At 34.7% G+C, this 14,702-nt stretch overlaps 1 protein-coding gene across 1 annotated transcript in view; it reads right to left on the bottom strand.

Annotated features, from left to right (window-relative positions):
* Positions 1 to 5,636: 5,636 nt before the first annotated feature.
* LOC139698758 (cysteine sulfinic acid decarboxylase-like) overlaps positions 5,637 to 14,702 on the bottom strand; it is a 33,173-nt gene continuing 24,107 nt past the window's right edge. The window contains exons 6-7 of the mRNA XM_071597665.1: positions 12,347 to 12,541; positions 5,637 to 7,854 (exon numbers count right to left, since the gene is read on the bottom strand). Of these exons, the coding sequence (XP_071453766.1) occupies positions 7,681 to 7,854; positions 12,347 to 12,541 (369 nt within the window). The 3' untranslated portion in view covers positions 5,637 to 7,680. The remainder of the gene's footprint in view (positions 7,855 to 12,346; positions 12,542 to 14,702) is intronic.

The following is a 14,702-nucleotide window of genomic DNA, read 5'->3' as shown; positions in this document are numbered from 1 at the left end:
TATTTCCTTCCTTTCTTCATCCCATCCAACATGCCTACGATTTTCCAACCCCTTCCTCACATAAGTAATCTTTTCTGCTCTATCAGTCTTCAACATCCCGTTTCCAATCAAAATGCAAAACTGTATCCATCTTTCCTGCTTCCTTTGTATTTCTCCCAATTATCCACTTTCTTGTCCCACCGTGCCTAGCACTTCCTATTTGTTTACCTTCCCGTCAATTTCACCTTTTCCATCCTTTTCCACAACTGAATTTTATAATTCTGCAATTGACACTCATCTTTTTTGACTTTGTTTCAATATAATGTCAAATTCTGCAAGGGGAGGAAAGCTTTTTATCTGTCAGTTTAGAAATGCATTTCTTTTATTTTATCTGAATGGTTTGATCCACACATGTGTTGTGGGTTCCCTTAAAGTTTGATGTAAATTTAACCCTCTGTCAGGCACTTGAGATTTTAAAATACCTTTAACCATGCTGTAATAGACACATGTTATGTTAGACACATTTATGCTTTTTCTCTAAGTTTTTCAATGCCCATGTTGAAATAATTTCCTATTAAATTTTTTTTTAACAATCAGGAGGCATAAACCTAAACCAAAATTGTACTCAATTCATATTATTGCTACTTTTGGTACTCATATAGCGAGCACACCACTTCCCCTTCTTGCTATCATCATATTATTCTTGCATTAGTACATTCAAAGAATGTGCATCTCCAGAATCTCAACTGCTGATTTTGACCTTTAATTTTTATATGTTATTTGGATCATTTTATGGCAATAGGAAATAAAAAGATGTGACAGAAGGACTTCATATTTTGGATTCTCTCTCCTTCCATTCTACTCATCATAATCCGCAATATCACTTGATTTTTGTAAATAAAATATGATCTCACTAATAATTCATGGATGTGACAGACCAGGGGGTAGAGCATTGGACTACAGACCAGAGGACCTGAATGTGATTCCTGGGGATGCCTCTGGACACCCTCAGCTTCACCCAAGCTGAGTGATTTTTTGGGTTTCTGAACCTCCAGGGAAACCATAGGGAAATGAACACAAAACACAGGGAAAGGAACTGGTCTCCCTACCATGATGTTTGTATTGCACATGCCTTTGGGCATAGCACTGAGATAATTCTACCCTCACCTATCAAACTGACTTTTGGGTTGAAAACTGTGCTTAATGATTCTTATATGAGAACTCTTCGAGACAAGATAAACTAAAGGAAACAAATAAATATTGAAAATATGATTAAATGAATTTATGTGATTAAGTAAGCAATATGAAAAAAATACATATTTAGTTGAGCTGGATCTTAAAGTTCCAAGTTGGAGCAATACCTCAAGAAAGTGCCTTCAATAAAGCAAGTTCTCAACTAAAATAGCTCTTACTCTCTGAAGACATTGAAAGTGATATGCCTGAAATTTCATTGAAGCATTATCGACTGGAAATCCTATGAAGGAGTAATTGAACTAAAAACAGGTGATTCATTTGCTGAACACAGGCATGATCAACTAAGGGCTGATTGCTCTATCCTTTTTATCTTCAGTCTTTTTACTTTGAGGGTGGAAGACTTTCCATTTCATCTAATATATCAATTGTCATCTAGCAAGAGTTCTCAACGTGAATATTAGTTAGAATATGTTAAGTCGGAGCACGTATTGCCCTGAACTAGGTCCCGAGATATGTGAATATCTGAAGCCTTATTGTACTGAATATTGCTCTTTTAATCTGACTGGATAACTGCCCACCCTTGCAAGTATATAAATTAGATGGGAGATACTCTTATTTTGGAAGAAAATATAGTATAAATAAATGAAAGGACTAACTTTGTAGTTCCACACGAAAATTTTTGTGGAACTACAAAGTTAGTCCTTTCATTTATTTATAATGAATCGGTTCCATAAAGTTACGCCAGAAACCATTAATGAAAATATAGTTTTCACGGTAGATGATCTGATTGTTAGGTAACAAACGTCCTCCATATGGCATCAGCAGCAACCCTAATATTTGACTAAGATTGTGATGAAATAAAAGCTAGTTATAATGCATTGAGTCTTTACTTTTTTCAAAACCTATCAACCCTCCACAGTGAAATTTCATCATCTCTTTTGGGTCAAGGTATAAATGAGCACCAAAACATAAGACAAGTTTGGTCATTTTTTTATAAAATTGTAGCATGTCTAAAGCAGACTAACATTTTGGGAAATAGGGAATTAAATACAGTTAGGATTCAAAGAAATGTGGGAGATGCTGCGACAGTAAATTTAATTGAGTCATCCGCTACTATGCATTAAATTACAGAAATTTCAAAGCATAAAAATCATTTGCCTTGACTGGGATCTCCTGATCAATGTGAATGATTTTTGCAGCAAATTTGGGAAAGTCCTTTTTCGAAATGATCATCAACTGCTTAGTCAAATTATCCGTTATCTCATTAATCAACTGTTGGGAAGACTGTGCTTTTGTTTCAGGGTCGTAGCCATATGGTTATGGGTAACCATGGGTACCCATGACTCATCTCCACTTACAATCTTTTTTAGAAAACCTAGGTGATTGGTCATGGCTTGGAGCAAGTCCCCTGCAACTAATATGAACTATATTTTAAATTTCATTTAAAATATTGTTTGGGAAGAAGAACAAAAAATAGCCAGCAATTAGTGTTATGCAGGAATTTCAATGCTAGAATGAAAATTACCCTATTTGCAAGCAGTAAAGATTACTTCCTTAGAAAAATTATAATTGACTACATATCACAAAGAGTCATTGTGGATCTATTGATGAAATAGGTAATTTGAGAGGAACGTATGAACACGGTAGTTTGAGAAGAGGTTGAGGCCACTGAAAGATCAGAAGGAGGAGTACCTGAATTCCTTGTGCACCTTCACACTTCAAGCAAGAGACTTCAAATGATTTTGTAATTCAAATTATTGTGTATGTTTATCTTGCTGAAATATAAACTGCAGCCCACAGAGTCATCCTTGATCTTAAAATAATCCTTTACTTTGCACTGTATCAATTTTTATGACGATATTAGGTGTTGATTACAAGTTGGAGTCAGTGAAAATAGGCAATAGGAAAAAAAAGAAAGAAAATGTTTGCAAGAAGAAACTACAATTTATCAAAAATATAATTGAATTTATATTTTATCTTATAAAAGTGCCCCTATAATGTATGCCCATTTTTTCCTCCTGGCACCTATGGAGGACATCTAATACCTCAATGAGCTTCACTGGCTGTAAACAGTGCTATCCTACATAAACACATTATCTCGGTATAGTATGACTGTTCCTTTAATTATGATCTAGCTGTTCCACACAATCTATCTTGCCATTATCTCTCCATCCTCTTAAAACAAGTTCTTGTGTTTAGTATAAAATATTTGTATCAATTGAAGGTGGTATATTATTTATTTTGTCAAATGCTTTTCTTATTTTTTTAATGTCCCAGTGCTTTCAACAAAATTTGAAGGGGTCATTTTCACAGACAAGAGCAATCTGCATCATGAACTCAGTTTTGATTATATTCATGAGCTTAGTTTCTATAAAAAATTCCACTGCCTCTTCCAGTTGTCAAATGTTTGCAAATATATAGAGGCTGAGAGTTGATTTCAGCTCAGATTTGTATAAGCCACAAAGTATTCACAGAACCACCATCTTAGACATCAGAATAAGTTAGCCACTTCCACATGATGAGCCACTTATAATCTAAGGTTTTTCCTATTTTCTTGACAGCATTTTGCCACTGGAAATGAGTATTTCATCTGCCACTAAAAAAATATTTATTATGTCAACACTATCAATGTCACCACTGGTTAAATAACAAAATATAAATTTTTACAGAGGGAAGTATTTGTGAAGAAATTATAATTGAATGTTTATTTTATTTTGAATTTGCTAAAGCGAATGCATGGAAAGAGTTGAAACTGAAACTGGCAGGCGGTACACTTGAGATCCCTCTTGTTTTCTTTAATGTATTCATCAGTTGATTCCAGTTTTGGTACCTTAATGTCCAATAATAATAATAATAATAAAAAACCATAAACACAGTAATCAACCCGAAGGTCGGTTTAGTAGGTGATGGTAGAGATCACCCAGTACTAAGCCCTATACGGCGTGTGAAATTCACACATCAGGGTAGGGGGGCCAGTTCCTTTCCCTGTGCCGGTTATGGTTTCCCAGAAAGATCTGGTAACCGAAAAATCACATAGCTTGGGTGGAGCTGCAGGTGCCCAGAGTGCCTTGCCCGGGAATCGAACCTGGGACCCTCTGGTCAGCAGTCCAAATGTTCTACCCACTGGACTACCACGACCCGTAATAAAAATAATATAATATAAAATTTATTTGTGGAAAGTTTCATACACAAAACTTTAAGAAACAGAATTATATTAATATTTATTGATTAGCAGAAATATTTTGGGCATGTTTCCACATTACATGACAATAAAACCATATAATCAAAAGAAGAAACACTTATGAATAAATTTTGGCTTGTGGTATTAAATAATTGGAAAACTGTGCTCTTGATCCGCAGAAACGTGCTGGGAACACATTCAAAAAATGAAACCATTTTTTTGAAAAATTTTTAAATAGGATTTTGGGGTAAGGAGTTGCAACAATATTTAAGAAAAAACTTTGAAAATTGAAAGCTATGTAGCAATTTGTGTCACACATTTTAAATAATGATTTTACTTTTTTAAAGACTTATATCAATGTCTTTGGTGCATCAAATTTTATGCTGAATGAGTTTCTCTCAGCTCTCTGGTTTGATAAATTAACCCTTTTGCGGAAATAATAATGAGAACTGAAAGAAATTCATATTTTATTCCTATTTTTTTAAATATCTTATGAATTCTTTTTAATTTCTCAATATGGTGATCATTAGTGTATGTTATTATATTATATATTTATCAATTAGTATAATTTTCTATGTGGTTTTCATTGTACTATTCATATTCTTGTACTTTTTGCAAACACTCATCAAAATTAATAATTTTACATACATCTTGTTGGCCTCTTGATTTTTTTTAAATGACAAAAATGTCTTTACCTGTGGTATTATACTGTTATTAAAACACTTTGATGTATTTATAAATATACTTGGAGTCATATGGGAATAATAGAGGAATCAATATCAAAGCTATGCTAATATTCTTAAGTAAAAGTTAATGAATGTCTACAAATACTTAAGGTATTTATCCAGGATTAATTTCAAATCCTTATTTATGGTTTTTAGTGAATTATTCTGCTCTAATATGGCATATATATATTGGTGGTACCCTTGCCATAGTTGATTTAATTTAATATAAAGATTAAATAAAAAGATAAAGGGGATCAAGATGGTGCAGGGGCTAACGTACTGGCTTCCCACCCAGAGGGCTTGGGTTCAAATCCCGATGGTATTTAATATTTTTCAGCGGTATCTCGGTCCCTACTTGAGGTGCTTTATGGAGAGCACTTTTAGTGAGTACGCCGTCCGTCGGATGGGACGTTAAACTGCGGACCCCATGGCACCTTTCGTAAAGAGTAGGCTAATGCCGATGCCGGGTTTCTCTCCACCCTTCATCCATTTCTGTCCATCCCCTATGGCGCAAATGACCTCAGCTGTCGGTTGCCTCCCCTAAATACTACTACTACTACTACTACTAGTTGATTGGATGGACCTACTATTATGATGCCGTTCATTAGGAAAAATGGAACTGAAATTATGGGAACCATTTTCACAGTGGGAATTACGGCCTTTAAAATAATAATAATTAGGTATGCGACCTTTGGACTGATTAGGTACAGTGTACCTGTACCTTATTACTGTTCAAAGGGAGACATTAGGGAGCTATCATGCAAATATAGTTCAACAGAACTCATATTGATTGGATGGGTTGAAATTATGCTGAGAAAAGTAGTTCAAGGTTGTTATTGCTTCTGCACAGAGAGTACCTGTGGTACATGCTGTGAAAGACTTTCCAAATATTGCCTCATATAGTAAGTATATACATCTTCAAAGTTAATTTAGCTAGTAAATGTAGGTTTTGGGGAGTTTATAAAAACTATTATGTTACATTTGCCATGTGAACTTTTACTTTGTTTACCCTACATTATTTCCTACCTCATTTACCCATATCTACCTGATTTCATAGAGCCTGAAGACTTTTTTCTCTTATTTCCTCTGCCCCACTTACCTAACTTTCTTCCTCTGGTTCAGACTTCACCTATATAGTAATATTTACTCTCTATAGGCAAAAAACAGTTGCATGGAGCCATCAAAAGGGAAACAAAACAAAAAAAGACATATTGTATAAAAAGTACAAATGATGCAGCATACAAATGAATAACATAATGCATATTGATGGTAAAGACAAAATCAAAACTGTTACTTAGAGTTACATACCTTATATTTATTAGTATCATAACACAAGATTTTTGTAAAATCTCTTTTACCTGTATTTATTTCTTTAAATTTATCGGCATTTGTTGATGGCATATTGTTTGAGAGATAAAATCGCTAATGGGTGATACCATTAAGGTTTTCCTAGAGTCCATTCAGGTTGAAGAACATCCAGGGTTGTTGATTTAAACATAACATTCATAGAATAGCCAAGCAAAATTATTTTTCCACTGATTTTGTAGTATGTTCTTCCCTTTATAAATTATAATTAATCCAAATACCAAGAAACTTTAGTCTGAATTTCTTTCTTAATACAAAGTTTATCTAATTTTACACCATCATTTCATGTCTGTAATAATTTGCTACAATTGTTAATTAATGTTAAATTTATTGGTAGTGTTTTTTTAGGGTGATTGATATCTAAGAAGTTCATCTTTTCAGTATTATTATTATACTATAAATTAATTCATTTTATTGCAACTATTGTAATAAATTATCTTGGGTTTGATTAAATCTGTGTAATAGTAATTCACAAATGTGGCCCTTTACTAATAAACAAATGACCTTCCATTCTTCTCTCACCATCCCTATTTAAGACTTTGCCATTAGATTTCCTCCTCGAACATAATGCTTTCTCAAAGCTACTCCATATTGAAATAAAAGGTCTTACATTTGGGTAAGTAAGTATAGAGTTATGAATACATATCAAGTTGGTAAAAGAAAGTATAACCGTAAATATATGTGCAAAAATACAACATAGCAAAAGGAATAAGTAGGTCCCATTCTTATGGTCCAGAAGTGTGCTTATAAGCATTATCAGATTTTAGATGAACTTGAAAAGGAAAAAGGGAAGAGAAGATGGAGAAAAAAGGGGAGAATTAAAATAGAGCGAAAGGAAGAGGAGTATGGAGGGGGATTATAATGAGTGTTACAAATTGTGAGTCATTAGGATAGGTAAAAGAGGGATCACAATTATTGTAACCATACACTGAAATACTTCTGCAATAGTGCTGTCAGTCAATTATATTTGTTATATTACAATAATAACCAATAGAATTTAACAGTGACCAGTATTTTTACTGGGATTATGTGGTGAATAAAAAATGCATATCAGTTATTTGGTTAACTATAACTGATACATATTTCATAATTTATTCTCAGTAAATGCTCACTATGAAATATACATACTTGAGTTGCAGGCACATCAGAGCTAATTTATCTTCTTGTTGGGCATGTGATGAATATCTATTTTAGAGGTAGTGTTTCTTTTACATATTTTTAATTGTTTGTTTTGAATTACATATATTTTCCCAACTGTTCTATTTCATTCAAAACAAAGTCCATATCCTTGTGATTAGTTCCAGAATTTTGTAACACAAATCGAAAGAAGTTGGGCCAATCTCTCAATGGTTGATAATTAACCATCAAGCTTCCCTTCTTCATCATTTTCTCTTTAATTCTGGGTGCCACCTAAAAATAATATGTGTTCGTTTTATTAAAAGTAAATTTTGAATACTAACATCAAATAAAATTGGTGATGGTTATTTGGAATGGATAAAATAAAGAGTAAGTATTATTACATAAGAGTAACAAGGGAAGTCTAATTGAATACATATCTAGTTCTTAATTTCTTTATTCCTTTTCTAAGCTAGAATTTATGATCATCATCCAAAATTTAGCCAACAAGTTCACTTCTGGCTTAGATGGTATTCTAAATATAGCTATGAAATTCCTTTCATCAGTGATTAAATTACTTTCATAGCAGTCAAGCTTCCATTTCTATTTTTTACCAATGATTCACTCTAGCTTGGAAAGTTCCCTGTCCTCTGGAAGTAGTCAAAGTTATATACCTTCACCAGGGTAAAGGCTATATGTATCAAATCAATTCATGTTGATTACTTTTACACTAAATTTACATGGTACTTGAAAGAAATTTTTATATCCAACCATATTTTAGGAAATTGAGGTCTACCCACAACTTTTTATGGAGCTGCTAATAAAATATTGCCTCACCTGGGCAAAAAATTAGAATTGCTGATGTTGGTGTTTGATTACTCAATGGGCTCTGGTCATTTAAACTTTCAATTTTTTGTTGACATTTGAAGGCTTCGGCATAAGAGGTGCATCACATTAGTAGATGAAGTCTTGTTTAAGAGGAAGGCAGCAAAGTGGTGTCCTCAATAAAATTGATTCCAATTCTGTTTCACTAACAAAAGAATTCACCATGGGTGTACCTCAGGGTTATGCATGAGGCTGAGTGAGTACTATTCCTATGGTATCGTAATAACCTCCCAAGCATAATAAATCCTGTATCTGGAATAATGCCCGGTATGTTAAGTGGGTAATACAAATGTTTTAGCATCTGCCTCCTCTGAAAGTCTAATTTTAAGATCATAGAATTAGGTACTCCATCTATGAATGGCAAAAGCAGGATTCCCACCTTCTCAATGCTGAGAAATAAAATTGAATTTATTTTGGTAACAAAAATAAATATCTTAACAGCCATCAAATTTAGATCAATGGGAAGCCTATACAACAAAATATTAATAGGGACTTGTTTCCTAGATTTAATATAAACAGTAAGTATATTGGGATATTATTATTATCATGACTGATATTCTACTGGGTAAGATAGGTTTTGAATGGACACAGGCTATATCATTGTACAATAATACGTTTCCTTGCATTTTCTAACAAAACACTACCTAATGTCTGACACTGCAATATGCCTGTCTTCAATTCTGCATACTTCCTTTCTTCCTTTATCCCATGCATCATGAATACCCTACACCTTCCTTACTTACCTAACACTCTCCCTTCTTTACAGTCTTCAACATCCCATTGCTACTTTACATTCAGCATCCCATTCATACTCAAAATACTCTGTTTCCATTATGTTTCCTCACCATACAAATCCATATTCCATATCAAAGTTTTGATGATCCACTTCTTAACCCCCTAACTCAATATCCCTGCCATCAATTTTCTCCTCCTTGTGGAAGCTTCTTTGCCTAATGCAATTCTTCTTCTTTTTTTCCAATGTGCTCAGCAACCCCTTCAGTAATTGGCAAACTAAAGCTTGATCATCCACAAATCCAATTTATTGCATGGTTTCATCACCTACTTTTACTCTTAATTCCAGCCCTCCCAATGCCTCTCTTACCTCATGAAAAGAACAGGTGATACAAGTGTCTCTCTCACTCTCCTGTTTAGTACAGGCCATCCCAACTCTCTGTCTACAACAGGCAGCTTAGCATTCTGAGCCATGTGCAGGGGTGGGAAGTTACTTGTCATTCGAACCTACTATTTTCTTTCGCATAATATATTAACCATTTCTACACCATCACCTTTTTAAGTTAACTTTTACTTCTATATCTTCAGAGGAAGACGGATTGTTTCCGTCGAAATATCAAGAAAATACGTGTGAGTGTTCTCTTTTTTTGTGTTTCTATATTATGTGTTACTGTGTATTGTACTATTCGGCACTTCCGTGTTACGTCTATGAAAGCATATATATATATATATATATATATATATATATATATATATATATATATATATATATATATATATATGTATATATATATATATATATATATATATATAAACCAGTATAGGCTGTCTATGACCTACTATCAATCTGACAATTTGGCAATAAAATTATTCAACAAGATGCCCAGCAAAACCTGCTCATTAAGTAAGGTTCAAAAATTTAATTGAAAAATGATTGTGCACCAACCCATTGTGCTCTATTAATGAGTATTTTGAGCTGAACTTCATAATCATTGTATTTTAAATGTACTCTTGCCCATTTTTTACTCACTCTTAATTCTATTAAATCACTGTAACAAGAGGCGTGGTAAGAACTAGAGAGAGGAATGAAAGTTGGTGGGGAATATGTAAAATCAGTTTGGTTTGATGATGACCAAGCTTTAGTTTGTCAGTCAGCCAAGGAATTTTAAGCATTGCTGAGACCATTGGAAACTCATTGTGGTAGGTATGGGATGATAATAGATGTAAAAAAACAAATATTTTGCTGTTTTCCAGAAAGAGAAAGGCTAAGCTTAGCATTAAAATAGGAAGGCAAAAGCTACAGCAGGTGGAATAGTTTACATATATTGGAAATGTGTTGAACCAAAATGGTCAAAGTAGTGATATGAGGGATATGAGGGAGAAGAATTGTATTAGGCTAAGGAGCTTTCACAAAGAGGAGGAAATTAATGACGGGGATGTTGAGTAAAGAGGTTAAGAAAAGGCTTATTAAAACTTTTTTATGGACCGTAGTTATGTATGGTGCAGAAAAATGGTCATTGAAGCAGGGTGATAGGCATAGATGGAAGCTTTTGAAATGTTGCTGTAGAGAACGATGGAGAAGGTGAAGTAGAAAGAAAGGAAAACGTATTAGGAGGTGCTGAGAATGGTTCAGGAGGAGAGGTAATTTTTGGGAGAACTCAGTAGACAGGAGAAACGGCTGTATATTGATTGGCGATGGGATATTGCAGACTGTGATTGAGGGGAGAATGTTGAGCAAATGAGGAAGGAGGAGGAATAAGAAAGGGGTATTGGATGAAATGAAGGAAGGAATTAAGTATGCAGGGATGAAGAGGGACTTAGTTGCTGAGTAGGATGTTGGGCTGTTTTTTGTTATGAAGGACAAAATAATTATTTGGCAGTTGTGCCCATCCAAAACCAACCTTAAGTGGTATATTACCTGCAATGATGAAATTTGATTACATGGATATCTCCATTGCATGGATGAATAAAGATTGTGATTATGATTAGTAAACCGAAATGCAAGTTAAAATCAGAGGATTAGGAGGGGTGGAAAAGTGAAAAAGCAGAATTAAATATTAAGTGAGAGTAAAACATGTGGAATACTAAGAACAGTTAAATAAATATCTGAAGATAAGCTGTGAAAAGGTGAGTAGAGCATAAAAATTGGATATTAAAAGTAAACAGCAGCTATGAATGTATGAAGGAATGTAAGGTGTGTCTTAGTGGAGGAGAAAGGTAATTACAGGTATGTATGTGTGGTGTAAGTGATATTTCAAAATAAAAGAAAGGTGGAATTTGCAGTGTTTAATATAAAGTGGGGTGGTCAAGTGAAGTCAAGTGAAATATGTGTCAACAGACAGTGGACGTCTAAGTTGAGCTCCAACAATCAAGTAGTAAACTTGTGTTAGCCTAGCTGGGTACCAAGCCAGTTGTAATTTTTGATGGCTGAAAGTGATATGTGCTGCTCTCTAGTCATGATTTAAGCGAAACAGATGAATGCAAAAAATTTAATTTTTCCAAAACTCACATTTTTCAATGGTGAGCCTCTTGATAATGTATAATACTTTTATGATACTGAAAAAATCTTAGATAGCAGTTGTAGAGAACATTTCATTGCCCAAATTGAAAGTTTGGTACTTTTACATATCTAGTTATTTATGATATAATTATGATCACTGTTGTTGTATTAGCCCATGCCTAATATAAATTATTTGACTTACCTTTGACCTTGACTGTGCATGCTTAACTGGAAAGAATCCAGAATTGACATTGCATGGAATTGTTCACCTATTTGACATCACATCTTCCTTTTAAGGAGGTTATTTTGACTCACCTACCATGCAGAGGCTAACGTCACTAATTAACGTTAAAGTCAATAAGGCGAGAAAATATGTCCTGTCTGGAGGCATAATTTATATTAAATGCATAAAACTCAAGTCAGCAGGTGAGCGCTGGACCCAATAGTTCACCAAACCATTTAATAAGTTGGTTGATGATTGCAAAGCCTAAAGTTGATACAGTATAGGTTTATATTTAAATTGATTCCTCAAAAAACTACTGTCATGGGGTACCTAGCTAGTTGAGCATGCACACCCACAAGCCTTTTGGCTTGACCTGCCACAGAAGCACCTAGAGTTTATGCTTTACTCACAATATCCTTCATCAGCATCTAGATACAAGCGCTTACCTTATGAATCTCGGACCAATATTCAGGACTGTTTTGAGATCCTTGTAATCTGGGAGGCACAAACCAGAAGCAAACATTTGCAAATGCAGGATTCTCCAGAACTAGCTTAAAACTAGCTCTTCTTTGAACTTGTCCCAAAAAATATTTAATATTGTCCATGATTTTGTCAACATGTTTTTGAAGTCCTATTGTTCCCTAAAGATGAAATAAAGACAATTGATTAAACAATGCTGGAAAATTATCATAGAAAATAAGTACTACTGTATTAAATTGAGTATAAGGCAGTAGAAGAAATAATTGTGTGAAGACTGCATCTGCAGGGTCTCACTGGGAGGCAATCATCTGACGGGATACATTCAGTAATTGAAATCGAGGCACCACAATAGTTTTTTATTTTGAGAGTCATTTTCTAAGGAGATGTCTTGTAGAGCAGCTTTGAAAAGGTGTAAGGCCAGGCTGCATCCTTATAATTCTGATTTTGGTGTACCCTTTGGGATTCAGATCTGCAGCTAGTTGGGAAAGGTCCGTTTTTCTGTTACAATGGGATTGGTAAAATAAGGGATTTTGTGGGTGTCAAGGTATGATCGGATGAAGCAGTGGTAATTGGGACATTTAGGATATAAGGAAAGGTAGGAGTTGGTAGAGGTAGTATTAGGTTGGTAACTGGTGATGGTGGAGAATATTATTCATCAAAGATGCAATAAAATTTTAAAATATGATGACATCTATCTGAAAATATCACAGAAGTAGATTCATTTAATTATAGTGAAAAATGATGCTTTTTCCAAACAGGAAATTATATTGAAAACCTGTTGAATCTATTCACACACACATATATATATATATATATATATATATATATATATATATATATATATATATATATATATATATTATAAATTGGACAGCAACATACAATATAGACGCACAGAAAAAGATCACTCACACGTTATTTCTTATCATTTCGACGGAATTATGCTCTGTCTTCATCGGAAGATATAGAAGTAATGGTCATTACTTCTATATACAGCAACTCTGGCAACTCTAGCAACAAACAATATAAGAACACATAAAAAGAACACTCACACGCTATTTCTTGATAATTTTGATGGAATTTAGGTCGGTCTTCATTGGAAGAAAGAGAAGTACTGACTGCTGCAATAGGAGAGGTGAGGGGTGCGAGAGAAAAGGTATACACTTTCTCTTGCACCCCTCACCTCTCCTATTCCAGCAGTCATTACTTCTATATCTTCCGATGAAGACGGAGCAGAATTCAATCAAAATGATCAAGAAATAACGTGTGAGTGATCTTTTTATGTGTTTTTATATTGTTTGTTGCTGTCCAATTTATTATTCAACACTTCCATGTTACGTCGATGAAATCATCTATATATACGAGGGTCATCCGGAAAGTAGTACCCGTTCGTGAAATAAAGACACAAAAGTAAATATTAACAAACATAAAAAATTTTATTTGAAAGAGGATACTTTAAACTACTTCTCAACATAATCTCCAAGCAAATTAAGGCATTTGTCATAACGTGTGACAAGTTTCTGTATTCCTGCTGCATAGTCCTTCGCCGCCAGCTCATTGAGATACGCGAGGGACCCATCTTGCACAAATTTTTGCATAATGTAGATGGTGTTTAACAATTTCATGAACAATTGTTCGAGAAACATTGGGAAAATGCTCACAGATGTCATCAATTGTGACGCGCCGATCGTTCCTCACGAATTCGTCAACTGAGCTCACCAGTTGGTCTGTAATGACAGACGGTCTCTCCGAACGCTCATCGTCGTGTGTGTTCCCCCTCCCCATGTTGAAGTTGCGACACCACCGCCGAACAGACGACTCGTCCATTACATTGTCTCCATACACCTCCTTTAATTGGCGATGAATATCACATGGGCGAACGTTTCTTGCATTGAGGAATTTAATCACTGCCCTCACTTCACAACTGGCGGCGTTCTCAATTTTTTTAAACATTGTAAACAATCACAGAAACAACACAGGCAATGCTAGCGTCACGCAACTTGGCTCAGAGAAGGCAGACAAGCCACTGAAGCTATCTGACCTCGTCCAGCGGCTACTCGCGTCGTCAGCACTTCATGCGGCACGAACGGGTACTACTTTCCGGATGACCCTCGTAAATATTTTGTAATTCTTGACAAAACTCAAAATCCTGTATCCTGCGTTACACCAGACCCCTCTTCTTCTCTGAGTACTTTCTTCCTCCCTTAATCCCGTCCAACATCCCTAACCTGTTCCTTCCCTTTCCTCATTTGCCTAACATTCTCCCCTCTATCACAATCTTCAACAACCCACTGCCGGTCAATAACCCCTTCATCCAATTTT

The sequence above is a fragment of the Hetaerina americana genome, unplaced genomic scaffold, assembly GCF_022747635.1.
Source record: "Hetaerina americana unplaced genomic scaffold, ioHetAmer1.1.p SCAF_9, whole genome shotgun sequence".
Taxonomy (NCBI): Eukaryota; Metazoa; Arthropoda; class Insecta; order Odonata; family Calopterygidae; genus Hetaerina; species Hetaerina americana.
The sequence above is the reverse complement of the archived record's forward strand: the minus strand, read 5'-3'. Positions and strand labels throughout refer to the sequence as shown.